The 14,317-nt window shown below is 43.6% G+C and overlaps 1 protein-coding gene across 1 annotated transcript in view; it reads right to left on the bottom strand.

Annotated features, from left to right (window-relative positions):
• Nucleotides 1-218: 218 nt before the first annotated feature.
• Nucleotides 219-14,317, bottom strand: part of igf1ra (insulin-like growth factor 1a receptor) — a 122,252-nt gene continuing 108,153 nt past the window's right edge. Inside the window, exons 20-21 of the mRNA XM_080760791.1 lie at nt 12,971-13,105; nt 219-4,471 (exon numbers count right to left, since the gene is read on the bottom strand). Coding sequence (XP_080616917.1) covers nt 3,925-4,471; nt 12,971-13,105 — 682 coding nt within the window. The 3' untranslated portion in view covers nt 219-3,924. The remainder of the gene's footprint in view (nt 4,472-12,970; nt 13,106-14,317) is intronic.

The following is a 14,317-nucleotide window of genomic DNA, read 5'->3' as shown; positions in this document are numbered from 1 at the left end:
CTGTATCCAGAACACGAGGGTTTATCCAGAGACAAGGGTTTTCTATGAAAACTTATAGAGAGGGTGAAATGTTTTCTTTTTTCCTTTTTCTTTTTTTTTTCTTCTTTTTTTCTTTTTCATATGCATACATATATTCAAAAAGAGTGAGGTAGATACATACTTGAAGGAAAAATAAAATAAAGTAAAAGTCCCCCAGTCATGACACCAAAGAAAATACATACAAAAGAAAGTCCAACTTTATACTGAATCATGGGGCATTTTATACAGTGATTTAAACTGATATCACAAAAAAAGGAAAAATAAAAAAAATAAATAAATAACACTCCTACAGGAAAAGGAAAATAATTCAAAGAAGGAAGAAAATAAAATCACCAAGCATCATTTCAAAAGATGAGGAAGAATCCTTCAAAAACACTTTTTCTTTTCTTAAACTACTCAGCCTCCATGTAAGACCTATTCCATGAATGACATTGACATGTCATCCCGTCCCTGGACATTAACCCATCATTTTTGTTTGTGTTGTTTTTCTTTTGGTTCACAGATAGGATGATGATGACCAACAATAAGACCTGTTGTCGGAATTAGCAAGTCAACAGAATGCAGCAGAAGTGGCATAATATTGCGCTTGAGGAGATTTAACGCAGGAAACAAACGAGAAGGAAAAAAAAGTTAAAATGACTGAATGGTTGTTCCAAGTGGTTGGGATAATTAAGGCAAATGAGACAACCCAATTAGCCCTATTAACAGGAAATGGGATGGGTTAAAATACCAGACTCTGGTGTGGGGAAAACATCCTGCATGCTTGAACTTGTCCTGACTTCAAAAGGAGCCACCGGGGAGGGGAGTAGGCCTACGTGTACCACAGTGGCGCTCACTTTATTTAAATTGACTTGTATTTGGCTGTGGACCACCTTCACCATAGATGAGCCATTTTCAAATAGCCGTGGTTTAACTTGATTTTGATGCTGCATTGACCCAATTCTGCTGGGGACCACCCTTTAAACCTTCTGACAACCACTGACGTTCTGTACCCGTCATGGAGGCTGGGGGTGGGGCAGATAGGTAGCCTGGGTTCCAGCCTGATTCGCTGCGTTCCGTAGATTTGTAATTGTCACTCCGTAGCTTTACTTTATTTGTTTATTTAGATGGGACAATGCACTTAATTCCATAAATGCCATGTAAATACACCAGATTTAGCAAAATTGCTCATTTTCATCCGCAGTCCCCAGACTCCCCACAGTAAAACATAAAACAAAACAAGCAAACAGTACCTTACATTAGGAAACAAAGCATTTAAAAACATACATACACAAGGAAAGCACAAAGGTAGCGGAGTGACAATTACAAATCCACTGAACGCAGCGAATCAGGCTGGAAACCAGGCTAGCAGTTAGGAGGAGGCTAGGCGTAGGTACTGTACATGTCATGGAGGAGTTTATGTGTACTGTACCTGTCATGGAGGTTCAGAGAGGGGTGGGGCACCCTTGGACTCCCATGAAGCACGAGGATTGTACTACTACAACAACAACAACAAAAAAGGTGAGAAAAGTAGAGGACAATCATGAGAATGTATGGAGAAAGCAAAGCCTTTACTTTGACCTGAGATTGAGACGCACCTAGAGGACAACACTAGGTGCAGTGCTAGACATCTAGAAACATAAAGAAAGAAGGGTGCAGGAAGTACACGCTCAGACATGGAGCTAAGGTGTCCATTCCTAATAATAATTATTATTATGATGATGATAATAATAATAATAATAATAAGTATAATAATAATATAAAGACATCTACAAAAAGAAGACAGAAGGAAACATTTCATAAAAAAATAAAAGGCAATGAACAAAATGTAGTGATAAAGAAGACCTTTTGGGGTAACTTAAACCTTTTTTTGTGTCGGACTTTGTAATTTTCGTATTTTCGAAATGGACTGTAGTGGAAACCATATAATATCAAACCTGAAGGATATAATGTGTGTGTGTGTGTGTGTGTGTGTGTGTGTGTGTGTGTGTGTGTGTGTGTGTGTGTGTGTGTGTGTGTGTGCGTGTGCATGTGCGCGTGTGTGTGTGTGCTGTATATCATATAGCTATACTGTGTGTGTGTGTGTGTGTGTGTGTGTGTGTGTGTGTGTGTGTATATATACATACACAGACATAGACATGGACAAAAAGAGAAACATAATAAAATAGCAGCTTTGTTCTGTACAGACACAGAGGCGGACATCTGAACCGTAAAAAGGCTATAAAAGTGACAGACCAATGATGGGTATAAAAGTGATTCTGCATCTAACATACACTGTAAGACCTCTCTTTATATGTATATATATAATTATTATTCATATTTATTTATATACGTATATGTATGTAATTGTAGAGAGTCCTATGACTAGTCTAAAAGAGACCTGTTGTGGAAAACCTGACTAGGCTACAGAATAGAAGAATCTTCACAGATCCAATAATTTATCTAATCTCTACTAACCAGATCTTTATCTGTTTAATGTTGTGTATTTGGTGCTATGTCTGTTTAAACAGTCTCATTGAGAGATGTTGATCTCTAGGATGAAACTTAAAAGTTAAAAATGACAGATTAATGCTCTGATTTTAAAGTTTGGAGAACTGGAAACAAAACAGGGAAAATCCTAAAAATCTGTGAAACTCAGCGATTAGCATTGTGAGAATTATGCGTGTGAGTTTTTTCTTTCTTTCTTTCTTTTTTTTGTTGTTGTTGAATCCAATGTCGAGCTATGGCTTTGATTCAGAGTTGGCTGACTTATAGGTCACATGCATACAATTCCTTCAGATAATACAAAAAATGTGTGGGGGGAAAAAAAGTAATTCATTCATTTCAGACCTGGGGTAATCCATCAGAAATATACTAAAACATGTCTGATATCTGCCCCAAGTTGCCACATTTTGTCCACAGAGCGTTATCAGTGGCCCTTTCTTGGGTTTAAATTGAGGAAATGACCGAGGCTTAAAACATACTCAATATGATGGAGGCCAACAACTTTGTTTTGTCATCTCCATGTAGTTAGCTACCAGGTTTTCGATTAGATTCACAGTAGAATGATGGTCTACCTTTATGTGTAGTTTTGTGTAAGTGATAATGTGTTGGTATTATATTATTGCCAGTAGCATAGACTCTTGTCTCAACTCTGAACCATAGCCATATTGCAAGAAGGGAGACCTATACAATGTTTTAAGAAAAACTTAATTTGGCAAATGTTTGGCAGATACACAATAGCCCCTTCTCTTCCATTTTCACCCACTCCTGAAAGGATCTAAAAAACATAGAAATATCAACAGGAAAATCGCACAATGATCGTAGTCCAAAAATTCATGGTTGAGGCATCCTCACACGGCATGAGCTAGTCTCACGCTCATGGAAATAAAGTCATATCAATGGAAAGACATTTTGGAAATGGAGCTATATCATATTATAGAGAGAATCATGTGTTGGTATAAATACACACTCAGATATCCACAACATCCTCTCTAAAATCATCATCAAAAAAGTGCTCTTCTGTTGGATTTGCTGGCAGATATGCTAGGAAATTATTATCTTCAGTTCATGTCTTACAAATAACTTGTACGTTAGGATAAATGCCTGTGTCAATGTCCTTCTTCTTGAAGGAATTGTGTAACAAACGTACAATACAGGCCACACAGGAAGGAGACTGCAGCGCTCCCCAGTCTTAAAGCCACAATACTCCAAACGCTTTAGCAAGGTTTCTGTGCTGTATCAGTCTCCATAGAGTTCATCATTGACCTCAGTACTGCAACCATAAAGAAGTGCAGAGATCAGCCTACTGCTTTACACATCTCTTACCTCATCCATCCCTCCATTAAGAGACTGGAGGGGGGGGGGGGGGTGCTACCCTGTGTGAGAGGAGGAGGGGGCTGGGCTGGCCCGCCGGGGGGGCTGATATCAGCAGGCCGAAGACTGGGGCAGTGGCAGAGCGCGTTCATTCTTCCTGCCGCCGTTCATATGTGCATAGGGCTGCATCTCGTCAAAGTTGGGCCGCAGCAGCACCATGGGCCCGTTGGCCGAGACCTGTCCTGAGTGCTTGTTGTCCAAGGCTTGGCCCCCCGGAGGAGACCCCAACATGGCTGATGCAGCCGCCGGGGCCGTGGAAGGCGAGCCGGGTCCCAGTAAAGGAGCGGCGGGGCCTTGCATGGGGGATAACTGCTGCTGGGGAGGCGGCGTGCCTCCGATGGCACTGACGCTCCCCGGAGAGGGGGCGGGGACGGCAGAGGGCTGCCGGGTCATGGACGCGGGGTCCAGGGGAAAGTTCTCCATGTTCTCCACCTCCATGTCCAGCTCCTCGGTGTCCGGCGGCTTGTTCTCGTCGCTGAAGAAGAAGCTCATCTCCCGGAAGGGAGGCTCCAGGTCCTCCTTGATGCTGTTGATGATCTCCAGGAAGGACGGACGCATCTTGGGGTTGTACTGCCAGCACATCCGCATCAGCTCGAATCTGCACGCAGCACACACACACACACGCGCACACACACACACACACACACACACACACACACACACACACACACACACACACACACACACACACACACACATTTTAGATTTTCTGTTTTACACACCATTATAATGTTTTTGATCATCATAGCACTGTGACGGCCCCCTGGGCCTTTAGTCTACTATATGGGGTTCTGTGTGTGTATGTGTGGCTGTGCCTTTAACAGTTCTGTTGCAGTGCTGGATTGGAGGGCGGAGCCAGAGATGATGAGTGGAAGGGGAGACACCAGGCCAGTGTCCTCCCCAAACACTATTTAAGACACCTGCTCTCACAGCGTTACAGATCTGCATTTCTCCACAGGCTGCAGGGACAGCCGCAGGAGAGCACCCTTGTTCTTGTTTGTTTGGTTCTAAGTTAAATTATTTAATTATCTCTTCACGTAGTATGAAGATAAAAAGTATGAAATAAAATACTTATTTTTGGATTGTCCTCTGGTGTCGTTTCCCCTTTTTCGTTATGGCCCCAGAGCCAGCCATAACAGCTCCCACTTACTGAATGTCAAGTCTCCAGGTTTTCTTCAGAATGTGTATGGCAATCATTTACTATGACACTATCGCACATTAGGAGTCCACTAGTACTAGTAGAGGTTCTCAAATGTTTAATTTGAAAAGACCCCCTTAACTCTGATAGTGTTCAAATGGAAACAAGGGTCCTTTTGCTTTCATTTGAACACTCTCCGAGTTACAGATCTGTTTTGTCATTCAGGGCTATCTATGTGTTTTTGGTAATATTATTGTCCACTCATTTTGTATGTCCATGTTGACTAAAACGTCCACCATAAGCCAACATGGCGATGACCCCTGATGAGATGAGATGAGATTCAATTTATTGTCAATGTACAGTACAAGTACATATTTGATCTTTTATTTACAGTTTCTATTCCCTTAATAGACTTCATATTTTGTGGAAAAAATCTTTCTGTTCAGTTTAAATCTGCTGTGTCTGTTTCACACCAGCAGGTGGCAGTGCACACCAGTTTGTCAGTATGTCTAGGGCCAAAGCTCCAGAAGTCTGTCTATGCTATATCTACAAACATATCACCCTGACATGCAGAAACTGTACACAAATTAATATAGGAAACACACTTTTAACCTTGTAACACATACATTCCATTAAAAGGTTAGTTCAGATTTTTGGACTTAAAGCTGTAGGAAATACTAGATATTAATTGATTCCCTGAGACCCATGGTGGGAGTTCTGGTCTGGTGTTGGTGAATATTCAGTAGTTCCGGTCATTTGGTGGGGGGCACTGGGGGCCATGCATAAAATAATAATAATGCATTTTAGAGTGACCGGATGGGAACCACAAGGTTCCCAGTTCGAACCTGGGCTCCCCCAGAGTTACTGTCGAAGTGTCCTTGAGCAAGACACTGAACCCCTAATTGCTCCCGATGTGCTAGTTGGTGCCTTGCATGGTTTCCGCTGCCATCGGTGTGTGAATGGGTGAATGTAATGCACAATCTATGTAAAGCGCCTTGGATAAAGGCGCTATATAAATGCACCATTTACCATTTACCATTTACCATTTACAAGGTTAAAAGCATAGCAAAAGAAATAAAATAAAAATAAATGAATCCACAAAACTAGCGTCATTTGTATTGTTCACCTATTTCTGCATATACCGGTAGTGCAACTTTCATTCAACTTTGACCCCTCTGTCACATGGAACTAACTGTTTTGTGCTGCTGCTGCTGGACACAAAACATAGTTGTCACAGAGGGTTCTAAGTTGAACGAAAGTTGTTATATGCTTGCTAGAAATAGGTCAACAATACAAATGATGCTAGTTCTGTGTATTTTTAATACGTGGCCCCCAGACCCCCACCAAATGACCAGAACTACTTAATATTCTCCAAAATCAGACAAGAACTCCCACCACGGGACTCATGGAATCAATTAATATCTTTGCAACCACTATATTAATGGCAAGTATTTCCTGGCTACAACTTTAAGTCCAAAAATCTGAACTAATCCTTTAAAGCCAAGTATTCTCACTAAACTGGTCACTTTGAGTTTAGTAATGGACTTTGTATACAGCGGCAACATAAATCATACATAAGCACATACCGTGCCAGGTCGGCAGCAGAACTCGGGGAATGTCAAAACAACATCATAAAAGAGAGAATTATTACAGTTTGGTGTGGTGCTACACCACACACCACAACTTCAATTATACACAAACAAGCTAAGAATACCCTTCAAGCACTACTAACACCTCAGTCATCATCTCTCTCACTCCTTCTGTCTGAGCTTCCTCTTGCGCGCTCTCTCTCTCTCTCTCTCTCTCTCTCTCTCTCTCTCTCTCTCTCTCTCTCTCTCTCTCTCTCTCTCTCAGCTTTTGCCTGCCTCTGCAACAGCCTGTGTTCAGCTGGGTGCCAACTCTACTCCACAGCAAGGAATTGTGGGTAGTGCTTTCCTAAGCATGCGTCTCGCTTAGAACTCTGAAGCATGTTAGCTTGTTTTTGCAGTGAGCTCCCTTTAGAGGTTGACATTCACATGTCAAAAGCCCGGGCTATGAGACCTGCCATGAAAAGCAGTGTAATGTTTGGAGCCAGGCCCTGAATGCGGCTCAGAGTAACCTGTCTGCTCGGTGCTCTCACACAGTGCCATCTGTCGCTGCACAGAAGACCGGAAAAAACGAAAAAACAAAAACACTGCAATAAATCCTGCCTGCTTGTCAGCTCACAGAGACACATGCAATCACCTTTTAGGGCATGTCATGAATAACGCTGGAGACACATTCAGTGGGAATCCACACATCCACATCCAGTCCCATGGCTCTTCTTCACAGAACCAGCAGGGTCAAAGAGTTCAGTGTCTCTGTGATTACACCTGATACTCGCATGCAATGTTTGCCTTTCGACCACACCGGTAGTAATTCAATAATCTGTGTAGATGAAAACAAATCTGGATTTACCATCAGGCTTGGAGGTGGTCAGGCTTGCACTGTGATAGAAACTAAAGTATAGTGGACACTGCCCAACCGACCACAATGCCACACTGTCACTTGTTGTGAGCAATGTGAATATAACATGGAGAGAAAAAAACAGAGAACTAGTAATGTGGACGCAGATTGAAGGTCAGGATGCAGAACAATTTGGAGTCACGACTCGAGTCACAACATTAATTATTTAGGACCAGGCATCAAAATTGTAACCCACATCCTACGATGGATAGATAAGTTGATCAAGCGCTGCAAGCAGCAGGATACACTAACATCTCATGGATTGGTTTTTACGTCCAGATACCCCGTCCAGGACAGGCTTCAGACTCCGCTCAGATCTGAACCCATTAACACAGCGGTGTCCAAACTACGGCCCGCGGGCCAACTGCGGCCCGTGATCCATTTTTAATTGGCCCGTATCAAATTCTAAAAATATAATGGAATATGGCCCGCACATGAAACTTGCACTTGACTGTATTGTATTTCTTAGTTTTAACACTAGGTGGAGCTACTGTCTTGAACAAGGCAGCTTCTCCACAAAACCAAAACCGATACCTAAGAAACTTTTTCCCACTCGAGTGATAGATTGACAGGTTCCTAACCAATCAGATTTCGAGTTTGCCCTAGCTGGCCTTTGGCGACATTAACGTCGTGCTTGGATCCCATCTGCTGAAAATATTGTCCAATGAGAAAAGAGTAGGCTACTGGGTGTTTGAAACCTTCTGCGCGAGTTTCCATCTGTGGGTTGATTGAGCTCGCTAAATTAACAGATTTAACTCACAAACAAACACCAAAAATGACTGGACTAGGAGAACATACTTTGGTGGTGGATTTACAGTCAAAGCCCTTTTCGAGAAGGAAGGACTTCAAGAAAAGCTTGCCATTGTAACGAAGGGTCGGCATGATATATGATCAGCCATGGTAAGGATATTATGACATGCGATACGATACGATGCAGCTTATTGATCGATTTATGGCCGGGTCCGTGTTGAAGAGAATAACAAATTATACGTTAGTGGGCCCTCTCTCTCTCTCTCTCTCTCTCTCTCGCGCGCGCTGTGTGCGTGTGTGCTGTTTAGTCCCCCGTGACAGGTTGACACTTGACAGGCTGCATCTTATTGTTTGTTTGTGCACGCACGTTTATGCACGGGCGGCCGTTCCGCGACCGTCCCGGATGGTGATGTAGGCTGTTTTATTTCTGTAAGCATATTCAATTAACAAGCATAATTGCAAACGCACTGAGCACTTACTATGAGACCTAGCAGATCATGTCTGTCTGTCTGTGTGTGTGTGTGTGTGTGTGTGTGTGTGTGTGTGTGTGTGTGTCTGTGTGTGTGTGTGTGTGTGTGTGTGTGTGTGTGTGTCTGTGTGTCCCACCTTTGTGCCCATATATGGAGCTGAGTGATTTGTTTGTGATTGATGCAACACACTCCATATTTGGACGTATAACTGCTTTGGGGACTCCTTATATGGTTATGGCTAAGTTAAAAACTTAACTTAAAAATAATAACTTAAAAATAAATCTTAAAAAAACCCAAATATGTACGAGCTGCGTTCGCTTCCCGCGTTTGCGCGTCTTACTGGTTTACCTACATTTGATTGATTTTGCTAACTTTAATACACAACGGGTGAGGCGATATACCTCATCTCTAGTGAGTGGCCCAGCCCTTCCTATATTTTTCTGGATTTGGCCCTCAGTGAAAAAAGTTTGGGCACCCCTGCATTAACATCTCATGTCCAGTGAAAACCTCATGGTGATATTGCACATTTTACAAATGGTGTTTAACCCATTTTGACCTGAGATCAGATTAAAAAAATGTCTTCTACATCCTGACAGTTTTCTGAAAAAGCTATGTTTGTATGTCAGTGGTTCTTCGATTTTTCAAAAATAGCAGACCTACAAGCTTGTAGTGCGCCACTCGGTGGCGCGCTATGAGCTTGTAGATCTGCTATTTTTCAATAGCTAAAGCATAACATAATACTAACACCAAAAGGGGTTCCCGCCCAAAATGGGTTTAAATACAGTAAGTATTGTTGCTACTGTATACCGATCTCTACTTTGATACCAATACCAGCCACTGCATCCAGATTTAAACAAAGTCATTGAAGTCATTATAAAAGGCATTATAATGTGTTATGATTGCGCTATAAGTGCTTTTAACTTTTAAGCCGATTACAACACTTTTATAATTGACCTTGTTTATAAGTAATTATAAAAAGGCTTTATAATGTTTTATGTTATTTTTATGATTATTTCTGAGTTCATATAAATGAGCCGTAGCCTGCGGAGTTATCTCAGTCAGACTCGAGGGAGTTGCTCAAAGGTTCATACTATACTCAAGGGGTTAACATGCTGAATTTCTATGTGGGTGTATAAGTGTGTGCAAGCCCCACACGTCATTCGCTGATGTGGCAGTCAGCTGACCAATTGGGCGGGGTATTTAAGCTCTTCCTGCCTTCCTCTGCAGATGGTTCCTGGTTGTTATGTGATGTTTGCGTCCACCACCACCCCAGCACCACCGGTGGGCTCTGTTATGTATGTTCCCCATGGGGGTTTTATTGTATATCTATCTCCCTGCTCTTAATGTTTTACGATGATGTTGAATCAATTAAAGGGAGAAACTGCTGCAGAGCCGAACGCCAAGTCAAATATCATATGCACACTTTTATTCTCATTCTATAATAAATATTGGTTAAATCTATTCGTGAGTTGTCTGACTGAACTATAATTATACAGAGTATAGTGCATAGTACAGTATGTTACAAGGCATTATAGACATTGAACAGGTGTTACCCAAGTGTACATATTATATATAACATGTTGAGAAACATGTTTAGAAATGTATGCTTTACAAAAAACTGAAAATCAGGCCAGTTTTTTTAGTCATGCTATTCACAATACCAATGTTATGTCCATGTATCACTGTAGACGCACGCACGCACGCACGCACGCACGCACGCACGCACGCACGCGCGCGCACACACACACACACACACACACACACACACACACACACACACACACACACACACACACACACACACACACACACACACACACACACACACTCAGAAGTTATGTACACTGTAGATTCCTCAGTCCATTTGTAACTCAGAGAATGTTCAAATGTCATCCAATCTCAAGAGTTAAATTTAGACCGAGGAGCCCTCAGAACACATTCCACGGCATATAAGTCACATCTGCGAGGATTTTACTGTGTATGACATAATGTTTAATAACTGACCTACTTGACCTTTAAATCTGAACTTTCACCATGAATCGTAAATTGTCAGATGATATCCTACAGACAGGCGGACGGACGGACGGACGGACAGACGGCGTTATTAAGTTATTACAATAGCTTCACAATCTCTTCACGGCTCAACTAAATGACTGCATATAGCGTTGTCCACGATACCATTTTAGAAACGATATCTCATCATGTAATGTAATGGTATTATTCTGTCTTTCATTTCTGCCCATCCCTGTGAAAGAGAGTGCTCTTTTGTCCACATGAAACACAAGACAGGACTCATGGGAAATCCAATCCGTGACCCAGAGCTGTACCTGACCATGGGAAAGACAGAAAACAAGGAGGGAAGACATTCAAAGCTTTCCAAATAATTATGACTCATCCCTTTCTTTCTCCAGAATCTGGCCCTTGTCCTTTTCCCGCCAGTCGTCGATTCTGTCCAGAACCTGTGAGTGTAGCCAGCTAGGCCACGGCTCGCTTATGCACAACTTTGGAAGTCTCTCCACTGAGTCACTCTTACAGGCCAGGCAAACAGTGGCGGGAGCCTCGTTTCCCTGTGTGTGCTGCTTGCAGACCAGGACACAGCCCCCCCCCCCCCCCCCCCCCCCCCCCTCCCACCCACCTCCGTAACACAATCCACACACCCCTGCAATCAGGACAAAACACTCAGGCTGCCATGGCAACCGTAGGTTTGTGTCTGCATAACACACAGCCTTCACTTCTTTCTTTCTTGCTTTCTTTCTTTCTTTCTTTTTTTTTTACATGCACTCTCTTCCTAAGGTGAGGTCAGCCATGAAGAAAGGAGGGGGGCAGAATGCCTGCTCATTGAGGTCAGCCATGAAGAAAGGAGGGGGGCAGAATGCCTGCTCATTGAGGTCAGAGGAGCAGAAGAAAGGAGGGGGGCAGAATGCCTGCTCATTGAGGTCAGAGGAGCAGAAGAAAGGAGGGGGGCAGAATGCCTGCTCATTGAGGTCAGAGGAGCAGAAGAAAGGAGGGGGGCAGAATGCCTGCTCATTGAGGTCAGAGGAGCAGAAGAAAGGAGGGGGGCAGAATGCCTGCTCATTGAGGTCAGCCATGAAGAAAGGAGGGGGGCAGAATGCCTGCTCATTGAGGTCAGAGGAGCAGAAGAAAGGAGGGGGGCAGAATGCCTGCTCATTGAGGTCAGAGGAGCAGCAGAAAGGAGGGGGGCAGAATGCCTGCTCATTGAGGTCAGAGGAGCAGAAGAAAGGAGGGGGGCAGAATGCCTGCTCATTGAGGTCAGAGGAGCAGCAGAAAGGAGGGGGGCAGAATGCCTGCTCATTGAGGTCAGAGGAGCAGAAGAGAAACGCATGTACTGTATAAGTAGCAGACCAGCCAGACAGGCAGGCTGTTTTATCCCCTAAAACAGCCTGGTCAATTAATTAATGGCTGCCTCTCTAAGCCCCCCTCCCATCTCTGTCCCTTGGCTGACGGGTGGACACCGATGCGATGACCCTTCCCAAACGGCATCTTTCACACACAAGTCATGGCTACCCTTCTATGGGCCTATCGTCTGACTGCAGTGCGGACGAGGAGGAGGGTCCCCCTACAACCGGCTGCCAGCTGGGCACTGGGGCCATGTGGTCAGTGGGCTGCATTTAACCTGTGACGTTAATGTCACCAGCCGTGCAGGCCTGCGGCTTGGCTCTAACACTGGCATACTGTATAAAAATTATCACATGATGTCCTACGCACGTCGTCCAGCCACCACAACTCAAAATAGAAGCTGGGGCATTGACCGGCAAGGGGTTAATAATACGTTTATGGGACAGAGGGACCTATGAGACGGTAGCAGAGGACGAAACAATACATCCTTCAAGGTTACATTACAACACAGCGGGGCTGGAAGGCCCCGGAAAAGAGTGACATGATGATTTATTTATTAGCTTTAAGGAAGCACAAGTACTATTATATACACAGTTGGAGAGCATTAGGTTAGAGCTGTGGTTCCCAAACTTTTTAGCCCATGACCCAAAAGAGAGATTAGATGTTCGCACCGCGTTATGAGCTTGTAGATAGGCTATTTTTCACTACTTATTATCATTTTCATTTATATAATTTCTTAGATTTGTTTGTTCGATTGTTTTAAAATGTATAATAAGTCTTTAAAAATTATAGCCTATATTCAACTGTAGGTAAAAGATTTTTACTCCGTGACCCACAAATACTTGGGAACCTGTGGGTTAGAGAGTGTGCTCACAGAAACAAACACAGAGGGACTTACAGCATGTCGGGGCAGTTGTCAGGTTTGTCTAGGAGGCCTCCCTCCATGACGAAGCGTAGCACTTGTTCGTTGGACATACCCTGGTAGGGTTGTTCCGCTAAGGTGGCGATCTCCCACAGAACCACACCAAATGACCTGCAGCGGGAAACACACAGGAGAAAGGACTTCAAATAAATGCATGCGCAAGCCGCACACACACACACACACACACACACACACACACACACACACACGCACGCACGCACGCACGCACGCACACACACACGCACACACACACACACACACACACACACACACACACACACACACACACACACACACACACACACACACACACACACACATACTGTAGAAAGTCTTGTTTTTGTTTAGGGATACGAGACAATGGACTGAGGTCTACTCTGCTATACTGCTCATCAAGTTACATTATTAGCTCCATGAAACATATACCATGGTTTCAAATGATACAGCAGCATTAAGTATTGCTGTTGTGTGTGTAGCCAGTCAGGCAGATGGTATGTGAAGCCCAGGCGATGAATCACGGCTGAATCCATTGCTCCGAGACAAGCTGCGGTGTGGAGGACGTATGGGTAAATTTATATTATGGGTAACCTCACTATAACCCTGCGCCGCACAGTCAGCGACGCAAACAAGTGTGCGTGCCACATTGCATGGAAACCTCTACGAAACTGAATGAATGGAGCAGGAAACTACTGTAGGGAACCTTGACATGCTAAAAACAAAGAACACAGTGTTGTCACTGTTTGTTAGCTCTCGGCAGTCACATTCTCACCGCTGGCGAGGCATCTGAGAGTGCACTCAGCGCTCTTTAAAAACAGACTATTACAACACCGACTTGTATCTAATTGGCTAAAAGGGTCCCGTGTTGAAAGACAAAAACATGGAGGAAGCTTTTCTTGATCAACCAAATAGAAAGGCATCCACTGGTAGAGGCATTTTGTCGGAGGCCCAGAATGGACTCTCGCAAAAGTGGACTTGATCTTTGTGACATCAAAGAGGAAGTTACTGTATAATGCGTGGATGTGGAGGTGGGTTTGTGCTGGCACCGCAACCTCTCATTTGGAAACATCTGGATCAGTTTAGGTCCTCCTCGCGTAGGGACAGACCCGTGGGACACACTCAGTTAGGAAACAAACACTTGCTAGGGAGCTCGTAAACAGCTACATCTGTCTAAAACCTTATACTTTAGTTGATAGAATCTGGTGGTTGTCGAGCATTTAACTGAGGCCACGCCGAGAGCCGAGACACACAGTGTCAACAGAGAACAGTAAAGAACATAAATATCATCGATATCGTAAAAAAACAGGGATAGCATGAAACAGCGGT

The sequence above is a fragment of the Protomyctophum bolini genome, assembly GCF_963924005.1.
Source record: "Protomyctophum bolini genome assembly, chromosome: 4".
Classification (NCBI taxonomy): domain Eukaryota; kingdom Metazoa; phylum Chordata; class Actinopteri; order Myctophiformes; family Myctophidae; genus Protomyctophum; species Protomyctophum bolini.
This window is presented reverse-complemented; position numbering and strand designations above follow the sequence as displayed.